The sequence below is a fragment of the Cornus florida genome, unplaced genomic scaffold, assembly GCF_030987335.1.
Source record: "Cornus florida cultivar Cherokee Brave unplaced genomic scaffold, ASM3098733v1 CherokeeBrave_3.0.0_Hap2_Chr01, whole genome shotgun sequence".
Classification (NCBI taxonomy): Eukaryota; Viridiplantae; Streptophyta; class Magnoliopsida; order Cornales; family Cornaceae; genus Cornus; species Cornus florida.
Window position 1 is genome coordinate 54,178,056 of NW_026775571.1, and position 21,859 is coordinate 54,199,914.

The 21,859-nt window shown below is 36.4% G+C and overlaps 1 protein-coding gene across 1 annotated transcript; it reads right to left on the reverse strand.

Annotated features, from left to right (window-relative positions):
• Positions 1-14,388: 14,388 nt before the first annotated feature.
• LOC132272466 (1-aminocyclopropane-1-carboxylate oxidase homolog 1-like) lies at positions 14,389-17,288 on the reverse strand. The gene is made up of 3 exons (XM_059773612.1): positions 16,711-17,288; positions 15,110-15,431; positions 14,389-14,972 (listed from the first exon to the last, which is right to left on the reverse strand). The coding sequence occupies exons 1-3, from the start codon at positions 17,286-17,288 to the stop codon at positions 14,715-14,717; spliced, it is 1,158 nt and encodes a 385-aa protein (XP_059629595.1). The 3' UTR covers positions 14,389-14,714.
• Between the last annotated feature and the right edge of the window lie 4,571 nt (positions 17,289-21,859).

Consider the following 21,859-nt stretch of genomic DNA (forward strand, 5'->3'; position numbering starts at 1 on the left):
ATAATCAATACAAATAAAAATGTTAAGGAGGCTTTAATATAATGAACACAAAAAAAAAAAAAAAAAAAAAAAAAAAAAAAAAAAAAAACTGAGGCCTTTCTATTGGGCATAGTTTAATAATAAGAAAGAAATAACATAAGCATATGAATTTTTTTGAAAGTTATAATATATGAAAATACAAATTTTGGGACTTTTATATTGGTTGGAGTGATAATAAGAAGGAAATAAAAATTTTAAGAATGATATAATATGAAAAAATAAAATATTTGATGTCTTCCTATTGACAGGGGCCTTAAGCGCCTAAGTTACCTAAGGGTCAGCCGCCCCCCGACTCTAGCCGCCCTTGACTCTAGTACAATAATTTAAAAGCTACAATAATGATAATGGTTGCAATAATAGCCTATAAAAATTTGATATCATTTCCTCAGGAACCACAAGAAGAAATACCATTTCCCTCAGGAACCACAAGAAGAAAAGATGTTCAGGTGACCAACAGACAAATGTGCTAACCTTCTTTAACTCCTTTCTTTGTCTTTTAGTTTAAGGGCCCCAGGGGACCTTAGAAATGTGTTAGTGTGTTGTAACTTATTTCTAAACACGTCTTGTATAATACGATATGCATACTGAAAGAGAGACACTGCAAGCTAATGAAGTCCCACTACAGCTAGCATCAACAGGTGCTTCTAGTAGTGACATGACTGTGGTGGAAGATAGATAAACATTTTCCCTTAGTTCTCTAGAAAATACAACCATCCATAACCATATATTGTATTCCTTTCGGTTCCAATTTAAGTGTATTTTTTTAAGAATTTAATTTTTTAAGAAGTGATTTTAATTTAATTTAATTAATTTATTTATTTATTTTTATTGGCATTGAATGAATTATCAAATCTTTTCATGGTGAGTCCACGTTATATGCTGATGTTTTGTTTTTTTTTAAGTTCAATGTAAGAAAGGTAAATTAAAAATAATGTAAAAAAAGAAAGAAAAGGTGGACACTTATTATGAGAATGAAGTTCCATACCATACTATATTTGACAAAATCATTTAACTAAAATCATTTAACTAGGACAAGGTCAAAGTCCCATGTCTTTCACATGATAGGAAGAGTACTTCATGTAACATGGATGATAGGAATTAAGGAGTCTATACTAAAGTAACATTATATAAAGGACTCCATTATCCTTGAGATTGCAGAGGTTATACTGGTGGTGATTGGCAAGTAATAGCGATATTTGTTTCTATCTTGGTACTAATCTTATTTCATGGTATAACAAGAAGTAAAATTATATTTTCTTATCATATTGTGAAGCTGAATATTTTGCTGTTGAAAGTTATTGCACACAATTGCTTCAGATAAAACAGATACCTCTATAAACCACAATTATTTTGGATAAAATAGATACTTCTGGATTGTATAGTTATCAAGGTACTGTGTGTTAAGGTCGTGGAGCCTGATCACTAGTTTGGATTACACTTCTGCTAAAGTGCAACCGGTCGCACTATTTCAGACTGTTCGCACTTGCAAGATGAAGATCATTGGATTTTGGAGGAGTCTGATCGGTCGCATTATTAATGATCAGTGGCACTTGTCAAAGTGGTGATTTGTTAATCTGGATAAGTCCGACCCTATTGCACTTTACTGACAAGTTGCGGAAATTAGTTTCTTTGTTTGTTTGGACTTTCCAAAAGATTCAAAATTGTGGGGTAAGTTGGTTTCTGTAACAACCCAAAAGATATAAAAAGAATAATAATAAAATAGCTAAAATTTCAGTATGACCACCGCAGAGAAAGTCCCTCTACAACCTGTTGAAATAAAAAAAAAAAAAAAATACAATGGCCTCACTGGGCCTTAAAGATAACCTATCATGTCCTAACGTACAATATAATTATTATATCACATTCCCAAAATGATTACACACATATCAAAAATTCCCTTCCTCCATCTCATCCAAACAAGGAACACACCTGTTACAACAAGTTACAGACCATAAATGTAGCTAAAGTTTTAAAGTCTATAGCTTCCAACATTATACTGATTAAACTAAGTTTCTCCAAGCTCGTCTAAACCTGTGGTGGATCGTTGTCCGTCACCTCTTTTCCGTGTCCTAAAAAAATGTTTAAAAAAAATGGGGTGAGCATAAGCTCAGTAGGAAGTGTCTAAGACACATTTCTTATATCCCCGTGAATTTCACACACAGAATGGGCAAAAAGGAATGGGGTCATACTGTGGGGAAAACATATTCTTAACCACCGCAACAAGAATCTAGCAAATGTCAACAAATCACAAATTTTCCCACAATGTCATGAAGTGCAATGTTATGCAAATGTCTCTCCCTGTTTCTGAAACAATTTCGTTTCAACAATCAAACCGTTAGTGTAATCTGACCCAAGGCACCTCCAAGGCGTCACGAAAGGAAGGTTGGTTAATTATCCACGACCACAAGGCACCTCCAAGGTGTCGTATTCGGCCTAGTTAACTCAACTACATTCCCTTCTAGACTACACAAACATCACGGACTACTAGGCACCTCCTAGGCGTCCGGTTTTCGTAATACTTTTAGAAAATACTTTTCCCAAAATAATTTTTGTTTGTTCTAACAAATATTTTTTCATCTTACTCTTTCCTAATGGATACATGAATGCTTTATGCTTCAAATCATCAATTTAATTATATGATTTCACACATTCCATTTACATCATCATCACAATTTAATAGAAATTTCTAAACATTCATTTCTTTTATTTATTTATGACCATAACATCAATTTTTCAAAGCAATAAATAAATAAATACATAATCTTAGGGCATACAATATGTCAACACTAAGCATACTCATTCACCGTAATAAAAATAATCATGTATATGAATTCAAATAACACAAGAAACACATTTGTCATTTTAATTACACATAATTACAACAACAACAAGCTAGGTAATCAAAATTTAGCATGCTTAGGATCAAATTTAAAGGGAAAAATACAAAAAAGGCCAAACAGTTGTATATTAGAACACCCCTACCTCAAATTTGAGAAAAACCCCAATTTGAGCCCAAGAACCCTAGAGTTTCGAAGTCCCTAGAGTGCACCAAAGCTAAAATTGTTGGTACTCACACATAGATCTCACCGTGTTCTTCGATTTACGGCAAACGGCACCCAAAAATTCCAAGAATGAAAGGAGCAATCAAAGCTTGAAATTGCAAAAGAAAAAAAAGAAAAGAAAAGAGAAGCCACTGGACTGGACGAGAGAGAGAGAGAGAGAGATACGTAGAGAGAGAAAAGGCCATCCGGTTAAAGGCTATTAGGCCCTTTTTTAATGTTTAACATATTGGTGGCCCACTAATTAAAATAATTTCTTTTAACATTAAATATATATACATATATATCACAAACATTACATTCTCCCCAACTTTAAAAGATTTCATCCCCAAAATCAAACCATACCTGAGGGCGAAAACAACTCTGGATACTTGGAGCGAATCTCCTGTTCTAGCTCCTAAGTAGCCTCCTCAACTCCGTGATGCCTCCAAAGAACATTTACCAATGGTATTGTTTTTTTTCCTCAACACATTCTGCTGTGTATCAAGGATCTGAACTGGTCCTTCCTCGTAAGAAACATCCTCATCAATGTCAACCTCAACCCAACTCAAAACGTGAGATGGATCCGGTTCGTACTTCCATAGCATCGATACATGAAAGACATTATGAACCCTGTCCATCTGTGGTGGCAAAGTAAGTCTGTAGGCAACCTCTCCTACACGGTCCAAGATCTTAAAAGGTCCAATGAACCGTGCCGACAATTTGCCACTCTTCCCCAACCTTATCAACCATTTCTGTGGAGAAACCCGAAGAAAAACATGGTCTCCCACCTTAAAGGATAGCGGTCGTCTCCACCTATCTGCATAACCCTTCTGTCGGCTTTAAGCTGTAAGCAATCTCTGCCTGATCAGCTTACTTTTCTCAGTAGTCTTGAGTACAATGTCAGGTCCTAAGGTGGCTGTCTCACCCACCTCAGTCCAACAGACAAGAGACCTACAAGGTCTACCATACAACGCCTCAAATGGAGCCATCTGAATACTCGCCTGATAACTGTTATTATAAGCAAACTTAATAAGTGGAAGGTAATCCTCCCAACTACCACCCAAGTCAAGTACACAAGCCTGAAGCATATCCTCCAAGATCTAGATAGTACGCTCCGACTGGCTGTCCGTTTGTGGATAGAATGCCATACTAAGGTGCAATGCTGAGTCAAACGCTACTTGAAGTCCTTTCCAGAACTTCGAGGTGAACTTGGCATCCCTATCTGAAACAATAGCCCCTGGAACTCCGTGCATTCTTACAATTTTTTTCACATAAAGTACACCAAGTGCCTTTGCGTCATCTGTTGCCTTAATAGGTAAGAAGTGAGCCATCTTGGTCAATCTATTAATAATGACCCATACGGCTTCATTTTCCCTCAGTGACCTAGGAAAACTTATCACAAGATCCACTGTAATCTCTTCCCATTTCCACTGCGCTACCGGCAATGACTGCAATAAACCAGTTGGTCTTTGGTGCTCAGCCTTCTCCTGCTGACAGGTAAGGCACTTAGCCACAAACTGTGCAACGTCTTTTCTATTCCATTCCACCAATACTGACGTCTCAAATTGTGATACATTTTGGTACAACTTGGATGAATTGCAAAGCGGGAAATGTGAAACTTTCGTAAAACGTCCTCACGATAAACTGTAGGAGCAACCAATTCACGGTCTCACCTCTGGAGATCAGGGTATAAATGGCATCCAAATTCGAATCTTGTCTCTATGACTCAATCACCCATTTGACAAGAGTGGGTTGAGCCACGAGACTAAACAAGAATGCTGACTCACTGCCATCATCATCATCATCAAAGTAATATAATCCCATTTCAGCCAAATCTTTAAGCATCTCCCACTTCTGAATGGCTAAAGTAGCTAAAGTCCTATGAGATTTCCGGTTTAAAGCATTAGCTACAACATTTACCTTACCAGGATGATACTACAAATCAAAGTTGTAGTCTTCTAAGAATTCAACCCATCGCCTCTGTCTGTAGTTCAAGTCCTTTTGGGAGAAAAGGTACTTGAAACTCTTGTGGTCCGAAAACACCTCAAATCTCTCATCATACAAATAATGTCTCCAACACTTCAAAGCAAACACGACTGCCGCTAGCTCCAAGTTATGAGTAGGATAGTTAAGCTCGTGGGTTTTCAACTATCGAGACCCATAAGCCACTACTCTACCATCCTGCATCAGTACACAACCCAAACCATCACGTGAGGCGTTACAATAGATCACATAACCCAAGCCACGCTCGGTATCACCAACACTGGAGCCGTAGTTAACCTTGTTTTCAACTCTTAAAAGGATGACTCGCATGCGTCATTCCATGCAAACTTGATCCCTTTCCGGGTCAATTTGGTCATAAGAGCTGCCAAAAGGGAAAAATCCTTCACAAATCTCCAATAATAGCCCGCTAGGCCAGGGAAACTCCGGATCTCAAAAACATTCTTAGGTTGCTCCCAATTCAAAACTGCCTCTATCTTTGAAGGATCAACTAAAACTCCACCATCCAAGACAACATGTCCCAAAAAATTCACCTCTTGTAGCCAAAACTCACACTTTTCATATTTGGCGTACAAATGGTGCTCCCATAGAATCTGCAACACTATACTCAAATGGACCTCATGCTCTTCCCGAGTCCGTGAATACATAAGAATGTCATCCACGAAAACTACAACAAACTGATCCAAGTAATCGTGGAAAACACAGTTCATTAGATCTATAAATGCCGCTGGTGCGTTAGTCAGACAAAAGGGTATGACAAGAAACTCATAATGTCCATACCGCGTATGGAAAACAGTCTTTGGAATATCCTCCTCTCTAACCCACAACTGATAATAACTTGACCTCAAGTAAATTTTCGAAAAATAACTGGTTCCTCTCAATTGATCAAATAAATCATCTATCCATGGCAAAGGATACTTGTTCTTGATGGTGGCATGATTCAACTTCCGGTAATCAATGCACAACCTTAAAGAACCATCCTTCTTCTTAGCGAACAAGACCGGTGCACCCCACGGTGACACACTAGGTTGGATGAAGCCTTTCACTCTCAAATCATCAAGTTACTTCTTCAATTCTTCTAATTCAATCAATGTCATATGATACGATGCCATAGAGATTGGCGTGGTACTAGGCATCAAATCAATAGCAAATTTCACCTCTCGGTGTGGAGGTAACTCAGTTACATCCTCCGGAAACACATCCAGAAAGTCATGTACAACCACTGGATAATCAACCCCACAAAATTCCATATCATCATGGGCAAAAAAGGGTAGCCAAGAAGAACGTCTGCCAATCCTGACTCCTAACACCATAGAATGAATGAGTAAGAGGATCACACCGATCTCCCACAAAACAAAAACAATCCCTATCCGGGGTACATACTGAAACTCTGCCCCTGAAACAATCAATGACAGCTCTAAAGGACGACAACCAGTTTATCCCAAGAATGACGTCAAATCTTGTCATCTCGAGAAGGATAAGATTGAACTCAAGAACATATCTGGCAATATGGAACAACTCCTACAAACTCTACCACGAGTGACTGAACCCCCAATAGGTATGTCAACACAAAGCGGTCCAAAAAATGACTGACCTCCAAACCCAATGCCCGTGCAAATGATAAAGTAATGAATGAATAAGAAGTACCAAAATCAAACAATACACGAGCCCAAGAATGGGACACAAAAAATATACCCCTGACAACTGAAGGACTGGATGGTGGCTCGGCTGGAGTGAGTGCAAACACGCAACCCTGGGTCCTCTGCCCCTGAGAACTACCTGCCTGATAGCCAGACTGTTGAGTGGGTGCACTCAAAGAAGCTCCATTACTAGGTCGAGAACTCTGAGCTGACATGACTGGCTGAGATGGCTGAGGTGGTGGTGGCGGTCGAAACCCTGACTGAATTATGGCAGACTGCATCTGCCTCTACTGTGAACCTCCACCTCTGCCCAAACCAATGCCCCGCTGTGGATAATCGTTCACCCTATGGCCCTGTTGGCCACACCCGAAACATCCACCAAACACTACCTGAATCTGATTACACTGGGACTTGTGATGCCCTGACTGCCCACACTTGAAACAAATCACCTGAGCTACCTGGGTCTGAGTGCATTGGGACATGTCCCAACAGCCCGCATCTGAAACAAGTAACATTCGGTCTAAAAGACCCCATGGACACTGAAGCTGTGGGTACGGATCTGACTAGCTGTTGTCCCCTGAACCCTGACTGCTTATGCTTCTGCTTCTTACTTGATTAACCCTCGGAGAAAGTACTCATACCCCTATTGTGCTTGTAGGATTCCCTGATAGCCTTACTGTCCCTGCTTTTAGCCTCAACCACTAAAGCCTTTCGTATTGCTTTTGCATACTCTGTCTGTTCTGAGGCAGTTACAATTGGCCTGATAGTAAGATCAAGGCCATCGATAAATTTCTCTATATTTCCTTCTTCATCATTAGCAATCCCCGGTGCAAACCTCAAAAGTGATGTAAACTTGTTTTCATACTTTGTAACTGTCATGTTTCCTTACTTCAACCCAATAAACTCCTTCTTTAGTTCCCTCCGCTTAGGCGCCGGAAAGTACTTCTCATAGTACAATTTCTTAAAAGTATCATATGTCATAGTATCTAAATCGTGCGTGTGTGAAACGGTCTTCCACCATATCTCAGCATCACCAATAAAATTGTAAGTCGCCAATATGATCTTCAACTTGTCCGTTGCCAAATTCATAGCATTAATGTGCTTCTCCACCCTATCCGTGAAACTATCTGCAACAAACGAATCTGGGCCGCCCTCAAACAGAGTTGGCATCAATTTCATAAACTTTGTAATGTGATAAAGAATATCATTCAACTTATTTGTCTTTGGAGGAGGTGGTGATGGTGGTGGCACAAACTGTGACGATGACGCACCTGCCGGTCGAAATGCTTTGAAAAAAGCTGCCTGAACGGCCAACTACAATTGTTCCTCATTTATCTGAAAAGGTGGATCAACGGTCCCCCTCGCTTGTCTCCCTCTTGGTGGGACCACATCACGCAACAAGATATCTTCCTCAACTTGCTTTTGATGCCTTTCCACGGGATTGGAGCTAGAACTTTTCCCGGGATCCCTTTGTGGTGTCATGACGCTATAAGAAAAAGGAAACGGATCAATAACGATGACACTAAAACACACACATGAACGGAGTCCTCACACCAATGATTTGACAAGAATGGAAACACATAAACACCTTCCATACTCCCAGAATACCCAACTAATGATAAACATGATCATGCTAATAATATACAACAACATTAAGCACTTAGCACATAATCATATAAGCAGTTAAACAATTAAACATGCCTTTCAAATAATTAAACACCTTAACACATAAGCATATAAGTATGCAATCGCGTAAGCAATTAAGCAAGTAAACAAATAACTCAACTCCACATTCAATCCTAAGTAGGTCTCTACCCGTCGTCCTAATGGTATTCGAACCATCGCTCTGATACCAAATTTGTAATGACGCAAAAGATACAAACAGAATAATAATAAAATAACTAAAATTTCGGCATGACCTCCGCAGAAAAAGTCCCTTTACAACTTGTTGAAATACAAAAAAAAAAAAAAAAAAAAAAAAAAAAAAATGATGCAATGGCCTCACTGGGCCTTAAAGATAACCTATCATGTCCTTACGCATAATATAATTATTATATCACATTCCCAAAATGATTACATACATATAAAAAATTCCCTTCTTCCATCTCATCCAAATAAGGAACACACCTGTTACAACAAGTTACAAACCATAAATGTAGCTAAAGTTTTAAAGTCCATAGCTTCCAACATTTTACTGATTAAACTAAGTTTCTCAAAATAGTTAAGATTATATTTACAAAATACTAGAGTCTAATACAAAAGATAACAAAATAAAATGAGTCTCTAAGCTCGTCTAAACCTGTGGTGGATCGTCGTCCGCCACCTCTTTTTCATATCCTGAAAAAATGTTAAAAAATAATGGGGTGAGCATAAGCTCAGTAAGAAGTGTCTAAGACACACTTCTTATATCCCTGTGAATTTCACACAAAGAATGGACAAAAAGGAACAGGGTCATACCGTGGGGAAAACATATTCTCAACCATAGTAACAAGAATCTAGCAAATGTCAACAAATCACAAATTTTCCCACAATGTCATGAAGTGCAATGTTATGCAAATGTCGCTCCCTATTTCCGAAACAATTCTGTTTCAACAACCAAACCGTTAGTGTAATACGACCCAAGACACCTCCAAGGCGTCACGAAAAGAAGGTTAGTTAACTATCCACGACCATAAGGCACCTCTAAGGCGTCGCATCCGGCCTAGTTAACTCAACTACATTCCCTTATAGACTACACCAATATCACGGACCACTAGGCACCTCCTAGGTATCCGGTTTTTGCAACACTTTTAGAAAATATTTTCCCCAAAATAATTTTTGTTTATTCTAACAAATATTTTTCCCAATAGATGCATGAATGTTTCATGTTTTAAATCATTAATTTAACTATATGATTTCACACATTCCATTTACATCATCATCACAATTTAATAGAAATTTCTAAACATTCATTTCTTTTATTTATTTATTTATTTATGACCATAGCATCAATTTTTTAAAGTAATAAATAAATAAATACATAATCTTAGGGCATACAATATGTCAACACTAAGCATGCTCATTCACCGTAATGAAAATAATCATGTATATGAATTCAAATAACACATGGAACACATTTATCATTTTAATTACACATAACTGCAACAACAACAAGCTAGGTAATCAAAATTTAGCATGCTTAGGATTAAATTTAAAGGGAGAAATTCACAAAAGGCCAAGAAGTTGTAGATTAGAATACTCCTACCTCAAATTTGAGAAAAACCCCAATTTGAGCCCAAGAACCCTAGAATTTCGAAGTCCCTAGAGTGCACCAAAACTGAAATTGTTGGTACTCACACGTACATCTAGCCATGCTCTTCGATTTGCCGCAAACGGCGCCCAAAAATTCCAAGAATGGAAGGAGCAATCAAAGCTTGAAATTGCAAAAGAAAAAAAAGAAAAGAAAAGAAAAGCCACTGGACTGGACGAGAGAGAGAGAGAGAGAGATATGTAGAGAGAGAAAAGGCCATTCGGTTAAAGGCCATTAGGCCCTTTTTTAATGTTTAACATATTGGTGGGGCCCACTAATTAAAATAATTTCTTTTAACATTAAATATATATACATATATATCACAAACATTACAGTTTCGTTTAAGAGAAGGTTTATATACTAACCCTAATCAGATCTTAAAGTGTGATAAAAGAGAGAATATTGTGACATAAAAGAGTGAATGAGAGGAAATTATTTTACTATAATTCTTCATCTTATAGTGAAATTGTTTGATGCACTCCATGGACGTAGCCTAGAGTTTGGGTGAATCACGTATATCTGATCTTGATTATATGCAATTGTTTTTTTTGTCTTGATATGTTACTTGCTTGTATGTTTTTACTGCTCGGATATCGTTGTTTGAGAGTACATAAAGGGAAATTGTGGGGATGAAGTAGAAGATTTGGATAAAAACTTCGCTATTTTTTCGGGTGATATATCATTTCCCTTATGCTTTGGGAAGGAATGAATGAAGAGGGGTGGAGGGAAGGAACTTCCTTCATTGGGTAGAGAGGACATAAGGAGAGAGAGAATAATAAGATGGATGAATTATCCTTCCTATTTTATAAATTTTCGTCACTCCAAAAATGGGCGAAAGAGGGTGCTAGGGAAGACAAGTGGTTCTATTACATAAGTTTTAAATTACAATACTATTCACTATAAATAAATACAATACTATAGATTGTGATGGGTATAATGGTAAAAATAATTTAAAATTTTGTTCCCTTCTCTCACAACGAACACGATAATTGTTGAGTTTGTACGCAGTGGAATAGTTGTGGAATATAATATGGATAATTTACTTAGAAGGATGGTGAATAGATTTAACTTGCACTTTTATCCAATTTTTACTTATTTTAATTTTACCAAAATAAAACTAAAATCAAACCATAAAACAAAAATAAAGTGCAAGTAAAGTAAATAAGGTTTGAGAGATAACACTAGGATTTTTAGTGAGAAAACCCCTATTAGTATAATAGCCCAATTGTTACGGGAAAAACCTCGTTGGACTATATAGTTTAGAGAAAAATGATCCACTATATTTGAAGCAAAGTACACTGAACTTTGACTCAGGTTTACACTCTATCGTTCTACTAAAAACCAATTGCTGACAATCCCTGACTTTGCGACTCCCTCATCCAACAACTTTTGACCTCACGTTTACTCTTGATCTCTATAGAAGAGTTCCAAGTAGATCAAACAACACTCCACGAATGCTTTGACCCCTTCAAAGTGTGATTGCTTCACCCATTTTCTTCCATATCTGAATTTCATGAAGAACGAATGAATTCTGCTTTTCGGAATTTCTGAATTTTCAATTATACTTCAATTCCAATGAAATAGAGAACAAATCTCCTAAATCACTCTTATGTTTATGTGTGTGCTCTCAAAAATTGTGACGGCCCAAGTTTTACAAACTCGGTGCATCATCGAGTAACCCGATGGATTGATCTGAGAACGGATCCAAAATGCGGAAGCAAAGAAAATGAAACGGTTACTAGGGATATATAAGCACAAACCCTAAGACCCGATATGGACTTCAACAAAGCCACAGAATTTAAAGAAGAAACCGAATGCAGAAGCTAAGGTCAAAAAGGTAAAATGGTGCCTTTTGGCACCGTTGACACCAAAAGGGAACAAACTTGTTACCAACAAGCCAAATAAGTTCCAAGAAGCCTAAATGGAAACAAAATGCAAACCTAAGAGCGTAAAATGGAAAACAGACTTCCAAACCTTAAGCCGTCAAGGGTAAAATGGTCAAATGGTGCCCAAAGCACCTATGACGCATGAAAGAGGTTGGAAATGGTTCGAACGGACCATAAAAGATGCAAAGAACCTAAAACAAAATTGAAACCAAAAGATGGAAGCATAGGAATGGAAAACAAACACTAAACCTAGCCCAAGCAGCTTTTCCAAGATGAAGGAAAATTGGTCGACCGAAATAGGGTATTGGCTGACTGAAACTGAATGTTCAGCCGGCCAAATCTCAATGTTCAGCTGGCCGAAATGACTTGTGTGAGAAGCTAACTTTCTGGAATTTCAACTCATAAGAAAAACAAGGTTACCGGTGGACCGAACCCTGGGCTGCTACAAAAAAAATGCAGCACAACCACACATGCTGCCCTAAACCTCCTAAGGCTAAAAATGGAACCCCATGGCATGATTAAAATTAAAACCATATATTTGTGTGTGAATGTGAACATGCACGCAAACGTAATATACATTAATATACGTGCTGCTATGGCCTACGGCCTTATTTCATTCAATTTACTCAAAATCACATGCCAAACCTCCAAAGTTTGAAAAATTATATTTCAAAGCAAAATTTGAAGTTAAAAAGCATACATTGCATAAACAAAATGTTTGGCCTTTGGCCTTCTTACATATCATGTTAAATACATCAAAAAGAAGTGTCTATGTAAATACTACAACATCGAAAGAGGCCAAGACATGCTAACACTTGCATGCTTGCAAAATACATAAAAAATACTCCAATGCTATCAAGCCAACCTAGGGATGTTGTGCATCCCAAAACAAGGTTTCTTCACCTGAAAATATCCCAAAGGTGAGCAACCAAAGTTACTTATAGGTAGAAGAGCATGCGTATACCCTAAAGTTTCAAATGTCTTGCAAGTTCAATATAGACGAATACAAGGGATTATTCCACCTAACGTCTAAGTTGCAAGGTGAACTAAGGGATCATCTCAAGTTACACAAGCAATTGAAATGAAATAAATAACGCACAAGCATACTAGGCACAAGTATACTAAATGTAATTAAAACTTCAAAATGACGCACAAGCGTACTAGGCACAAGTATACTAAACGTAACTAAAACCTCAAGCATCAAATCACAAACTACAAGTAATCAACGACTAACAACTTGAAATTGAATGCGAAATCAAGTAGTGGGAAAAAATAGGACATGTGATCTCGATTTTTAATCAAGACCTTACAAGTTGATCTAGGTAATTATGACCCACAAGGTACTATCTAGTGCACACATTTGGGAATAACTCATGCCTCCCGCACTAAAGCCAAACTTTAGCTAACACATAGACACGTCCTTACAAGCTTTCCCAAAATCAATAAGTTCATAAATTTTACACAATTAATAATGCAAGAAACCACCTTCCATGCACAAGTAAAGTGAAACCACACAAACCATGTCCTAGGGTTTTAATTCTAAAATGGCATACAAATTAAATGACAAGTATCAACATGTGAATTTACTACACAATTCAAGATATTATATGGCAACTAAATCAAGTTATCATCATGTAAGCCACAAATACTAAATATGCTATAATCTAATAATAAGCTTCCAAGGTAAACATAATTAGTATATACTTCACAAGAGTTCATTATAACAACAAGATAAATCTCTAGAATTTAGTAATCAACTAAATGAACAATACACTTTATACAAGATGTATATATAAGCAACATAAAACAATGATATCACCTATCATGCTAAATCAATTCACCATCATAATAAGCCGCAATTACTAAGTCCTCAACAATATAGTAATATGCCCATAAGGTAAATATCAACAATATTCTACAAGAATTTATTATCACAACAAGAAATTTTCTAGAATCAAGAAATCTAGTAAATAAAACAATTTACTTACAACAATATATATATATATATATATATATATATATATATTCGACATGCTTTGAATCATTAACCCTAAGTCGAGGATATACAATTACATCTAAATGCAATCCTACAATTCAGCAATCATGCATTCAATATATATAAAACCTCAAATACAAATCAAATAACAAGAGGATAAACATACTACAATCCCTACCTCACTAGAGGATTGTTCCTTTAGAATCCAAGACAAATGAACTCAAAATGCAAAACTGAGAAATAGCCTTCTAGATCAAGAAGAGAGGAAGATTTGATCTTCAAGGTTGATGAGCAAAATCCTCAAGTAAGGGGGTCGAATTTCATAAATGGCAAAGCAAGTTTCAGGATTCCCCAAACTGCCTACTCGAGATTCACCCATCTGGAATCCTAGGCAACCAACATCAAAATGAAAAACTGGAAAATGGTGTTCTAGATCAAGAAGAGAGGAAGATTTGATCTTCACAGTTGAAGATCAAATTCCCAAGGCAAGGGGTTTAAAATCCGAAAATGGCAAAGAGGGTTCTGTTTGGCTGCAAGACTCCTGTCATTGCAAGATTTGAGGAGGGACGTCGGATGCATACAAACTTATCTTTACATGGAGGGAAGCTGATTGAGTAAGCCCTTAAATTAGAAGTTTTAAACACATTTATCTAGCTAATTGATTCTCATTGGAAAACAAATCTGTGTAACAACGTGACAGGCATGTCAAAGCTGGACATTGTTTCAACACCTTCAGCGAAAGCGAATTATTTCAACAGGAAACAAAAGCATCACCAATTCCACAATCCACAGAGAGCTGGTTCCCATATTATGGGACTAACTTCACAACTTGAAATGGACCAACGAAGAAGCTCCATCGAGCCCTTTAGAGAGGTAGTTAGAGAGATAGTCTTTTACAGAGATTTCACGGTAGATTTGGGGGTTTTCCTTTGATATCAACTCCTTGATTGGTCCATAAACTCTCAAGGAACTTCCCCTCCTGATTTGTGGTCTGAAAAAGCATGCCACTGAAATTCTTGGTCCTACATGTCTCGCCACTACTCTATGATACACACTCTTAGCCCTGTCATTAGTGATGAGCTGCACAAAACCAGACACGAAAAAAATAAATCAACGTCACTCGTACCAAATTGCATATTAAAATTTGCATCGTCAGTTTCTTGCAAGCAACTTCGACGTATCCAAAGAGTGGCAAATTTAATATACCATAGACTTACCTGCAAAAGATCTCCAATGTTTACTACAAGAGCTCCACGCTTGGGAGGAACATCAACCCACTGATTATCATGAAGAACTTGGAGGCCACCTATCTGGTCTTGTAGAAGTATGGTGAGGGAGTCACTGTCAGTGTGGCTGCTAGTTCCCCAAGTTAATTCTGGTTCAGGACACACAGGGTAGTAATGCCCCAGAAGGAGAAGTTGCTCGGCGCAATCCATGTCTTTCAAATGGTTGGGGTTGAGTCCAAGGGCCTCTGATATTAGTTCAAAGACTGTGTGTCCCAATCTCATCACTTGCTTTGAGTAATCAATCATTATATCACTGCAAGTTATTCAAAACATATCAATCATTTAGACTGTTCTAAATGTTCAACATTTTCCACCTGGGAGTATCATTTAATTTGTTCTAGAACTGCGAAACCACGTGTCTTTTGAGGTATATTTTGTGCAGACCAAGAATTTTATAACAATGGTTGCTCATAAAACGAAGGATAATGATCTAGTGATAAGCCTTCTTAGCTGGCTGCTAAATCCTCTTATTCTAAATGGATCACACTTTATAGAATATTAGTTCAATATAAAATTATTTTAGAGTTGCTAATGAAGTTTTGCGACTTGTATTCAGTATAAGTTTGTTTTCAGGATTCTATATGTTGCAGAATGTTCTTCACTCACTTTAATTTTGTCTTTCTTCTATGTAGCCTTTTTAATGTGTTGATGCATGAGTTGGTGATCATTGGCAAGGTTGAAGCTTCAGAATGTCCTTCAAAAACTACACCCAAAATTGTTCATATGAAAATTACGTTGCAAAATTTATTTTATTAACTGAACAAGAATGAATTTAACTTTGATTTACAGATCTGGTGTTACAGGCACTATAAATCTGAAAAAAGAATTTTTTTTTTTTTCAAAAATTTAAAATTGACATGAAAAATGTGTTCCAACATAAAGACATTCAAATTAAAACATATTTATCCCTATGAACACAATCCACCTATGCATTGTGCATTCTAGACTGATATACCAGTGCTAGAAAAGTTACCAGTACAAAGCACATTCTGCCCAAAATCTGTTTGCTGTTAGAACTGCGTAAATTACTTGATTTTTCGATCTTCGTTGAGGGGTCAATTGAACTCCAAATTATTCGAATAATATATCTTTGGAAAGCTTATCAAATCAGCTTATCTAATCATATAAAAGAAATCTTGAAATCCTAAATAAAGGAAGACATAAATATATGGATAGTAAATGCATACTGTCATTCCATTCATTTCAATTGGAATGCCCTGGTTCTGACATGTCTTTTGGGAAGAATAACATGAAGCTCACAATTATGGGTGTATTCAGCACTCCAGAGTAAAAGGGGAAATTAATTGTATAACTAATAATTAATAAACAAGAATTTCTTGAAAACTAACCATCTGAAAAAAGAACGAATGGATCTTGTAGGATTCCAAGAAATTCTTAAATTAAATACTATCTTGGTTCATTTTAAATAAACTTATTCTAACCAAATTGCATTATGTATATATATTATTTTAACAATTCTTTAATTTATTCAGAATTAAGTACTGAATTGAATTACTAACATTGTCACTTACCTGCATACCGTGGGTAATTCATCACGGTCTGGAATATGAGGAGCCATGAAGCAAGAAATGGTGTCCCTCCAATCCGCAGACGGCGAACTGTACAGATGAAAATTGGACATGTACAGCACCTTTTTCTTGACATCCCTTGTGTACAACTTTTTCTTCTCCTCGATGTCTTGCTCATGAAATCTGCATATCCCATCTATCATCTCGTCCAAAACACCCACCGGAATTCCGTGATTGATTACCTGAAAGAACCCCCACTTCCCACACGCCTCCATAATTTCTCCAATGATCTCTGTGCGCTTGGTTGCATCTGTATAGACACCTTCGAGATCAATGACTGGAATGCTGTATTTGGAGTAGTCATCAAGGTGGTTATAAGGTTTGTAGTGAAGTTGGTCATGTTTGTGGTTGATAAATATTGGTGGGATCTTCTCTACACCAGCATCTACAAGTCCCTTGACACCAGATTTTGTTTCATCAAATGCTTTTAATTCAGTTTTTTGGTCATAACTGGTTTCACTTGGGGCCTCATATTTGACCGTCCTAGTTGCCATCACCTCTGCACGTAGGTTTTTCTTCATTATATCATTCAACAATTAATATTTATATATAAAATGATCCAAAACTAAATAGCTATGTATAATACAAACCTTTAAATTTATGAAATGACCCACAACTTTTGCAATTCAATATTCAATATTTATCATATATATATTATGGCTTTATGTAGGTCCACTACGCTTCTGTAATGCTAAATATGCTAACCTTTTAGAAGACAGTCACAGATTCTTTCTTGTTCCAAAGCTAGTAACCACCACTGGCTACTATCTTCACTGAAGAAGTGTTCTGCACACCTTAACGTACGCCAGTCACAAGCAAAGAAAGATAAAATCAACACCTACAAGAATCAAATGACATGTTACTTCAAAGGTTTTTATAGAGTAAGTAGGAAGTGTTGATGATGCAAAAAAATAAAAATAAAAAATAGAAGCGTTGATGGAAACACACTAGATTTTTATTAGCAATAAACTTTAAGCATGTAGATTTTATATACCCATCTAAACACTCAAGACACTGACACAAATGCTAAAACAAACTCTCAAACTCAAGACCCTGATGCCTTAGATTGAAGTGAGACCTCCCTTTTATAGTGGAGGTTTAGGACTGTAGTACAATAATTTAAAAAGCTACAATAATGCTAATGGGTGCAATAATAGCCGATAAAAATCTGATATCACTTTCCTCAGGAACCACAAGAAGAAATACCATTTCCCGCAGGAACCACAAGAAGAAAAGATGTTCAGGTGACCAACAAGTACCAACCTTCCTTTTATAGTGAAGAGACTCCCTTTGTCTTTTAGTTTAAGTGCCTTATGGGACCTGAGAAATGTATTAGTGCGTTGTAACTTATTTTTAAACGTCTCATATATACCATATGCATACTGAAAGAGAGACACTGCAAGCTAATTAAGTCCCACTACAGCTAGCATCAACAGGTGCTTTTAGCAGTGACATGAGTGTGGTGCAAGATAGATAAACATTTTTCCTTAATTCTCTAGTCAATTACAAGCATCCATAACCATATATTATATTCCCTCTGTTCTAATTGTAGTGTACCTTTTAAGGAATTTAATTTTTTAAGAAGATTTTTAATATTTTTTTAATTGTATTGGTAGTGAATGAATTACGAAATCTTTTCATGGTGAGTGCAAGTTATATGATGATGTTTTTTTTTTTTTTTTTTTTTTTTTTTTTTAAGTTCAATGCAAGAAGTGTAAATTAAAAATGGTTTAAAAATAAGAAAATGTGGACACTTATTATGAGATTGAGGGAGTATACCATAACATATTTGATAAAATCATTTAACTAGGACAAGGTGAAAGTCCCATGTCTCTCACATGACAGGAAGAGTACTTCATGTAACACGGATGGTAGGAATTAAGAAGTCTGTACTAAAGTAACATTATATATATAAAAGACTCCTATCATTTCTGAGATCGCAAGTTATACTGATGCGGATTGGCAAGTAATAGCCATATTTGTTTCTATCTTAGTACTAATCTTATTCCGTGGTACAACAAGAAGTAAAATTATATCCTTATCATATTGTGAAGCATTTGGCTGCTGAAAGTTGTTACACACAATTGCTTTAGATAAAACAGATACTTTTTAAAATCCACAATTATTTTGGATAAAAACAGATACTTCTGGATTATAGAGTTGATCAAGGTACTATGTGTTAAGGTTGTGGAGCCTGATCACTAGTTCGGATTACAGTTCTGGGAAAGTCTAACAGGTTGCACTAGTTCAGACTGTTCGCACTTGCAAGATGAAGACCATTAGATTTTGGAGGAGTCTGATCAGTCACACTATTAATGATCGGTGGCACTTGTTGAAGCGGTGATTTGTTAATCCAAATAAGTTCGATCCGGTCGCATTTTACTGACATGTTGCAGAAATTAGTTTTCTTGCTTGTTTGGACTTTCCAAAAGGCTCAAAGTTGTGGGGTAAGTTGGTTTCATTTAAGAGAGGGTTTATATACTAACCCTCATTAGATCTTAAGGTGTGATAAAAGAGAGAATATTGTGACACGAGTGTTATTGAGAGGAAAATTCTTTATTATAATTCTTCATCTTATAGTGAAATTGTTTGATGTGCTCCGTCGATGTAGCCCACAGTTTGGGTGAATCACGTATATCATATGTTAATTATATGCAAGTGTTTTTTCTTCTTGATATATTACTTGCTTGTATGTTTTTTACTCCTCGGATATCATTATTTGAGAGTACGTAAAGTTAAATTGTGGGGATCTAGTAGAGGATTTGGACAAAAAAATCACTGTTATTTTGGATGATATATCATTTCCCTTATGCTTTGTTGGGAAGGAATTATTGAAGAGGGGTGGAGGGAAGATAGGAAGAAAGGAATTTCCTTCATTGGGTAGAGAGGACATAAGGAGAGAGAGAATAATATGATGGATGAGTTATCCTTCATATTTTATAAAGTTTCGTCATTCCAAAAATGTGCGAAAGAAGGAGGGAAAGAGGGAGGGAAGACAAGTGGTTCTATTACACAAGTTTTAAATTACAATATTATTGACTATAAATAAATACAATACTATAGATTGTGATGGGTATAATGGTAAAAATAATTTAAAATTTTGTTTCCTTCTCTCCTAACGAACACGATAATTTGTAAGTTTATTCTCTTCTTTTCCATCTAATTGAACAAAAAGATAATGACACAATCTCCTCTTTAAAGATATATTTTCCATCCCTTCTTCTTTCCCTTCCATCCATTTTTTTTCCTTCCTACCGAACAAAGCATTAGGAACCACTAGAAGAAATACCGTTTCACTTAAGACCCAACCACAATAAGAAAAGGCAGATTTGTATAAGATGTTCACGTAACCAACAAACAAATGTACTAAAATTCTTTTAATTTAATCTACTTTTTTTTCTTCCCTTTCTTTCTCTTCTACTTTTGTTGTCCACGTCTATCTTTCCTTATGAGTGCACGAATCATATGTTGACAAGATCACTTTCATTTCACATGAAACAAAGATCAAACAAAATTCCCGAGCGCTTAAATTTGGATTGGGAAAAACTTTAGTTTCGCCAACCATTTCAGTATGTTGTGTATGGTCATCTTTGAGTGGTTTGAGATTGTGCTTGATGCTGAGTACATCGAGAAATTATTATATGGTCCTGACCAATTACAAAATAACATATATTTAAAAAAAAAAAAAAACTGATTGACAAAGATATAAACCAGACACATTTTCTTATAAAACAAAATCTAAGATTTCCTCCCCAACATCATTCAATCTCTAAATTCATTGTCCACTTTGTACCATTTCATATCCTTCACATTCTATTCTTACATGACAATTATGTGAGTTGCACATAGTGGAATAGTTGTGGAATATAATATAAATAAATAACGTAGAGGGGGTGACTAAGTTCAACTTGCTCTTTTATCTGATTTTTGCTTAAATTAAATTTACCAAAATAAAAGTAAATTAATCAAACCACAAAGCAAAAATAAATGCAAGTAAAGTTTGAGTGACATCAAATTTTAGTGAGGAAACCAATTGGAAAGTCTCGAGGTTTTGTGCGCTATCCCAAGCGTAAAAAGATCTATTATATATGAAGCAAAGTACATCGAACTTTGACTCAGGCTCACATTTCTTCACTTTACTAAGACCCAACTTACTGAACACCCCTGCCTTTGCGACTCCCCCGTCCAACAACTCTTGACTTCAAACTTAGTATTTGAATTGTAATGACCCGAACCCGGGGGTCCGAATTGCTAACTGGGTCCTTACCTGAACCCGAGGACGTCTAAGGGCATTACTATCACTTCTAACGTCAATACATGATACATAAGTCATCCCAAGATTTATACATGTTAGGTTAAGGCTATATAAAAAAAAAAAAAATGAGAATGTAGATACAAAAGATGACAAAACAGTCCACTCATCCATCTAAACTTGTAAAGGAGCGTCGTCCGCCGCTTCCTTCTAGTGACTTGAAAATATTAATGAAAGGGTGAGCACAACGACTCAGTAGGAGGTGCCTAAGACACACCTCTTAATGACCTTATGAATCTAAGCAAAGCATAGAGAATGAGAGTACGAGATCATGCTCGTTTAGAAGGGAAACATAATAATAACATAGGTAATCCAACTATATATACACAATGCCATTCCAATAAGATGCAATGATATGCAAATGTTGCTCCCCATTTCCAAAACTTTTTCGTTTTTTCATTCCAACCGTTAATGCAACCCGACCCACAGTAGCTCTATGATGCCACGAGAGAAGGATTGGCCAACTATCCTTGACCACAAGGCAACTCTAGGGCGTTATTTAGGGCCTAGTTAGCCCAGGTTTTCGCAAATAATTTCTAAAACTTTTCCCTATATCAAATTTCTTTTCTTTTCAAAACAAATTTTTCCATGCATGGTATTGAGCAAGAAATGGACATGCCTTTCGATGCCATCACAATTTATCAACATCATTCTATTATAGCAATTCATGCATAAAACTTTGAACATGCTTGCATGCTTAGAGGGAAAATTGACATAATACTTATTTAGAAAATTCACTTCACAAGCATGTTACTTTAGGCAAGTAATTCATGTAATAAT

What these genes read in the sequence shown, in the direction of transcription:
- LOC132272466 (XM_059773612.1), bottom strand. Translation starts at nt 17,288, where the DNA reads ATGAAGAAAAACCTACGTGCAGAGGTGATGGCAACTAGGACGGTCAAA. An exon ending in GAATTACCCACGGTATGCAG is followed by an intron (nt 15,432 to 16,710) that starts GTAAGTGACAAT and finishes AATAACTTGCAG; the next exon opens with TGATATAATGATTGATTACT. An exon ending in ACATTGGAGATCTTTTGCAG is followed by an intron (nt 14,973 to 15,109) that starts GTAAGTCTATGG and finishes GGTTTTGTGCAG; the next exon opens with CTCATCACTAATGACAGGGC.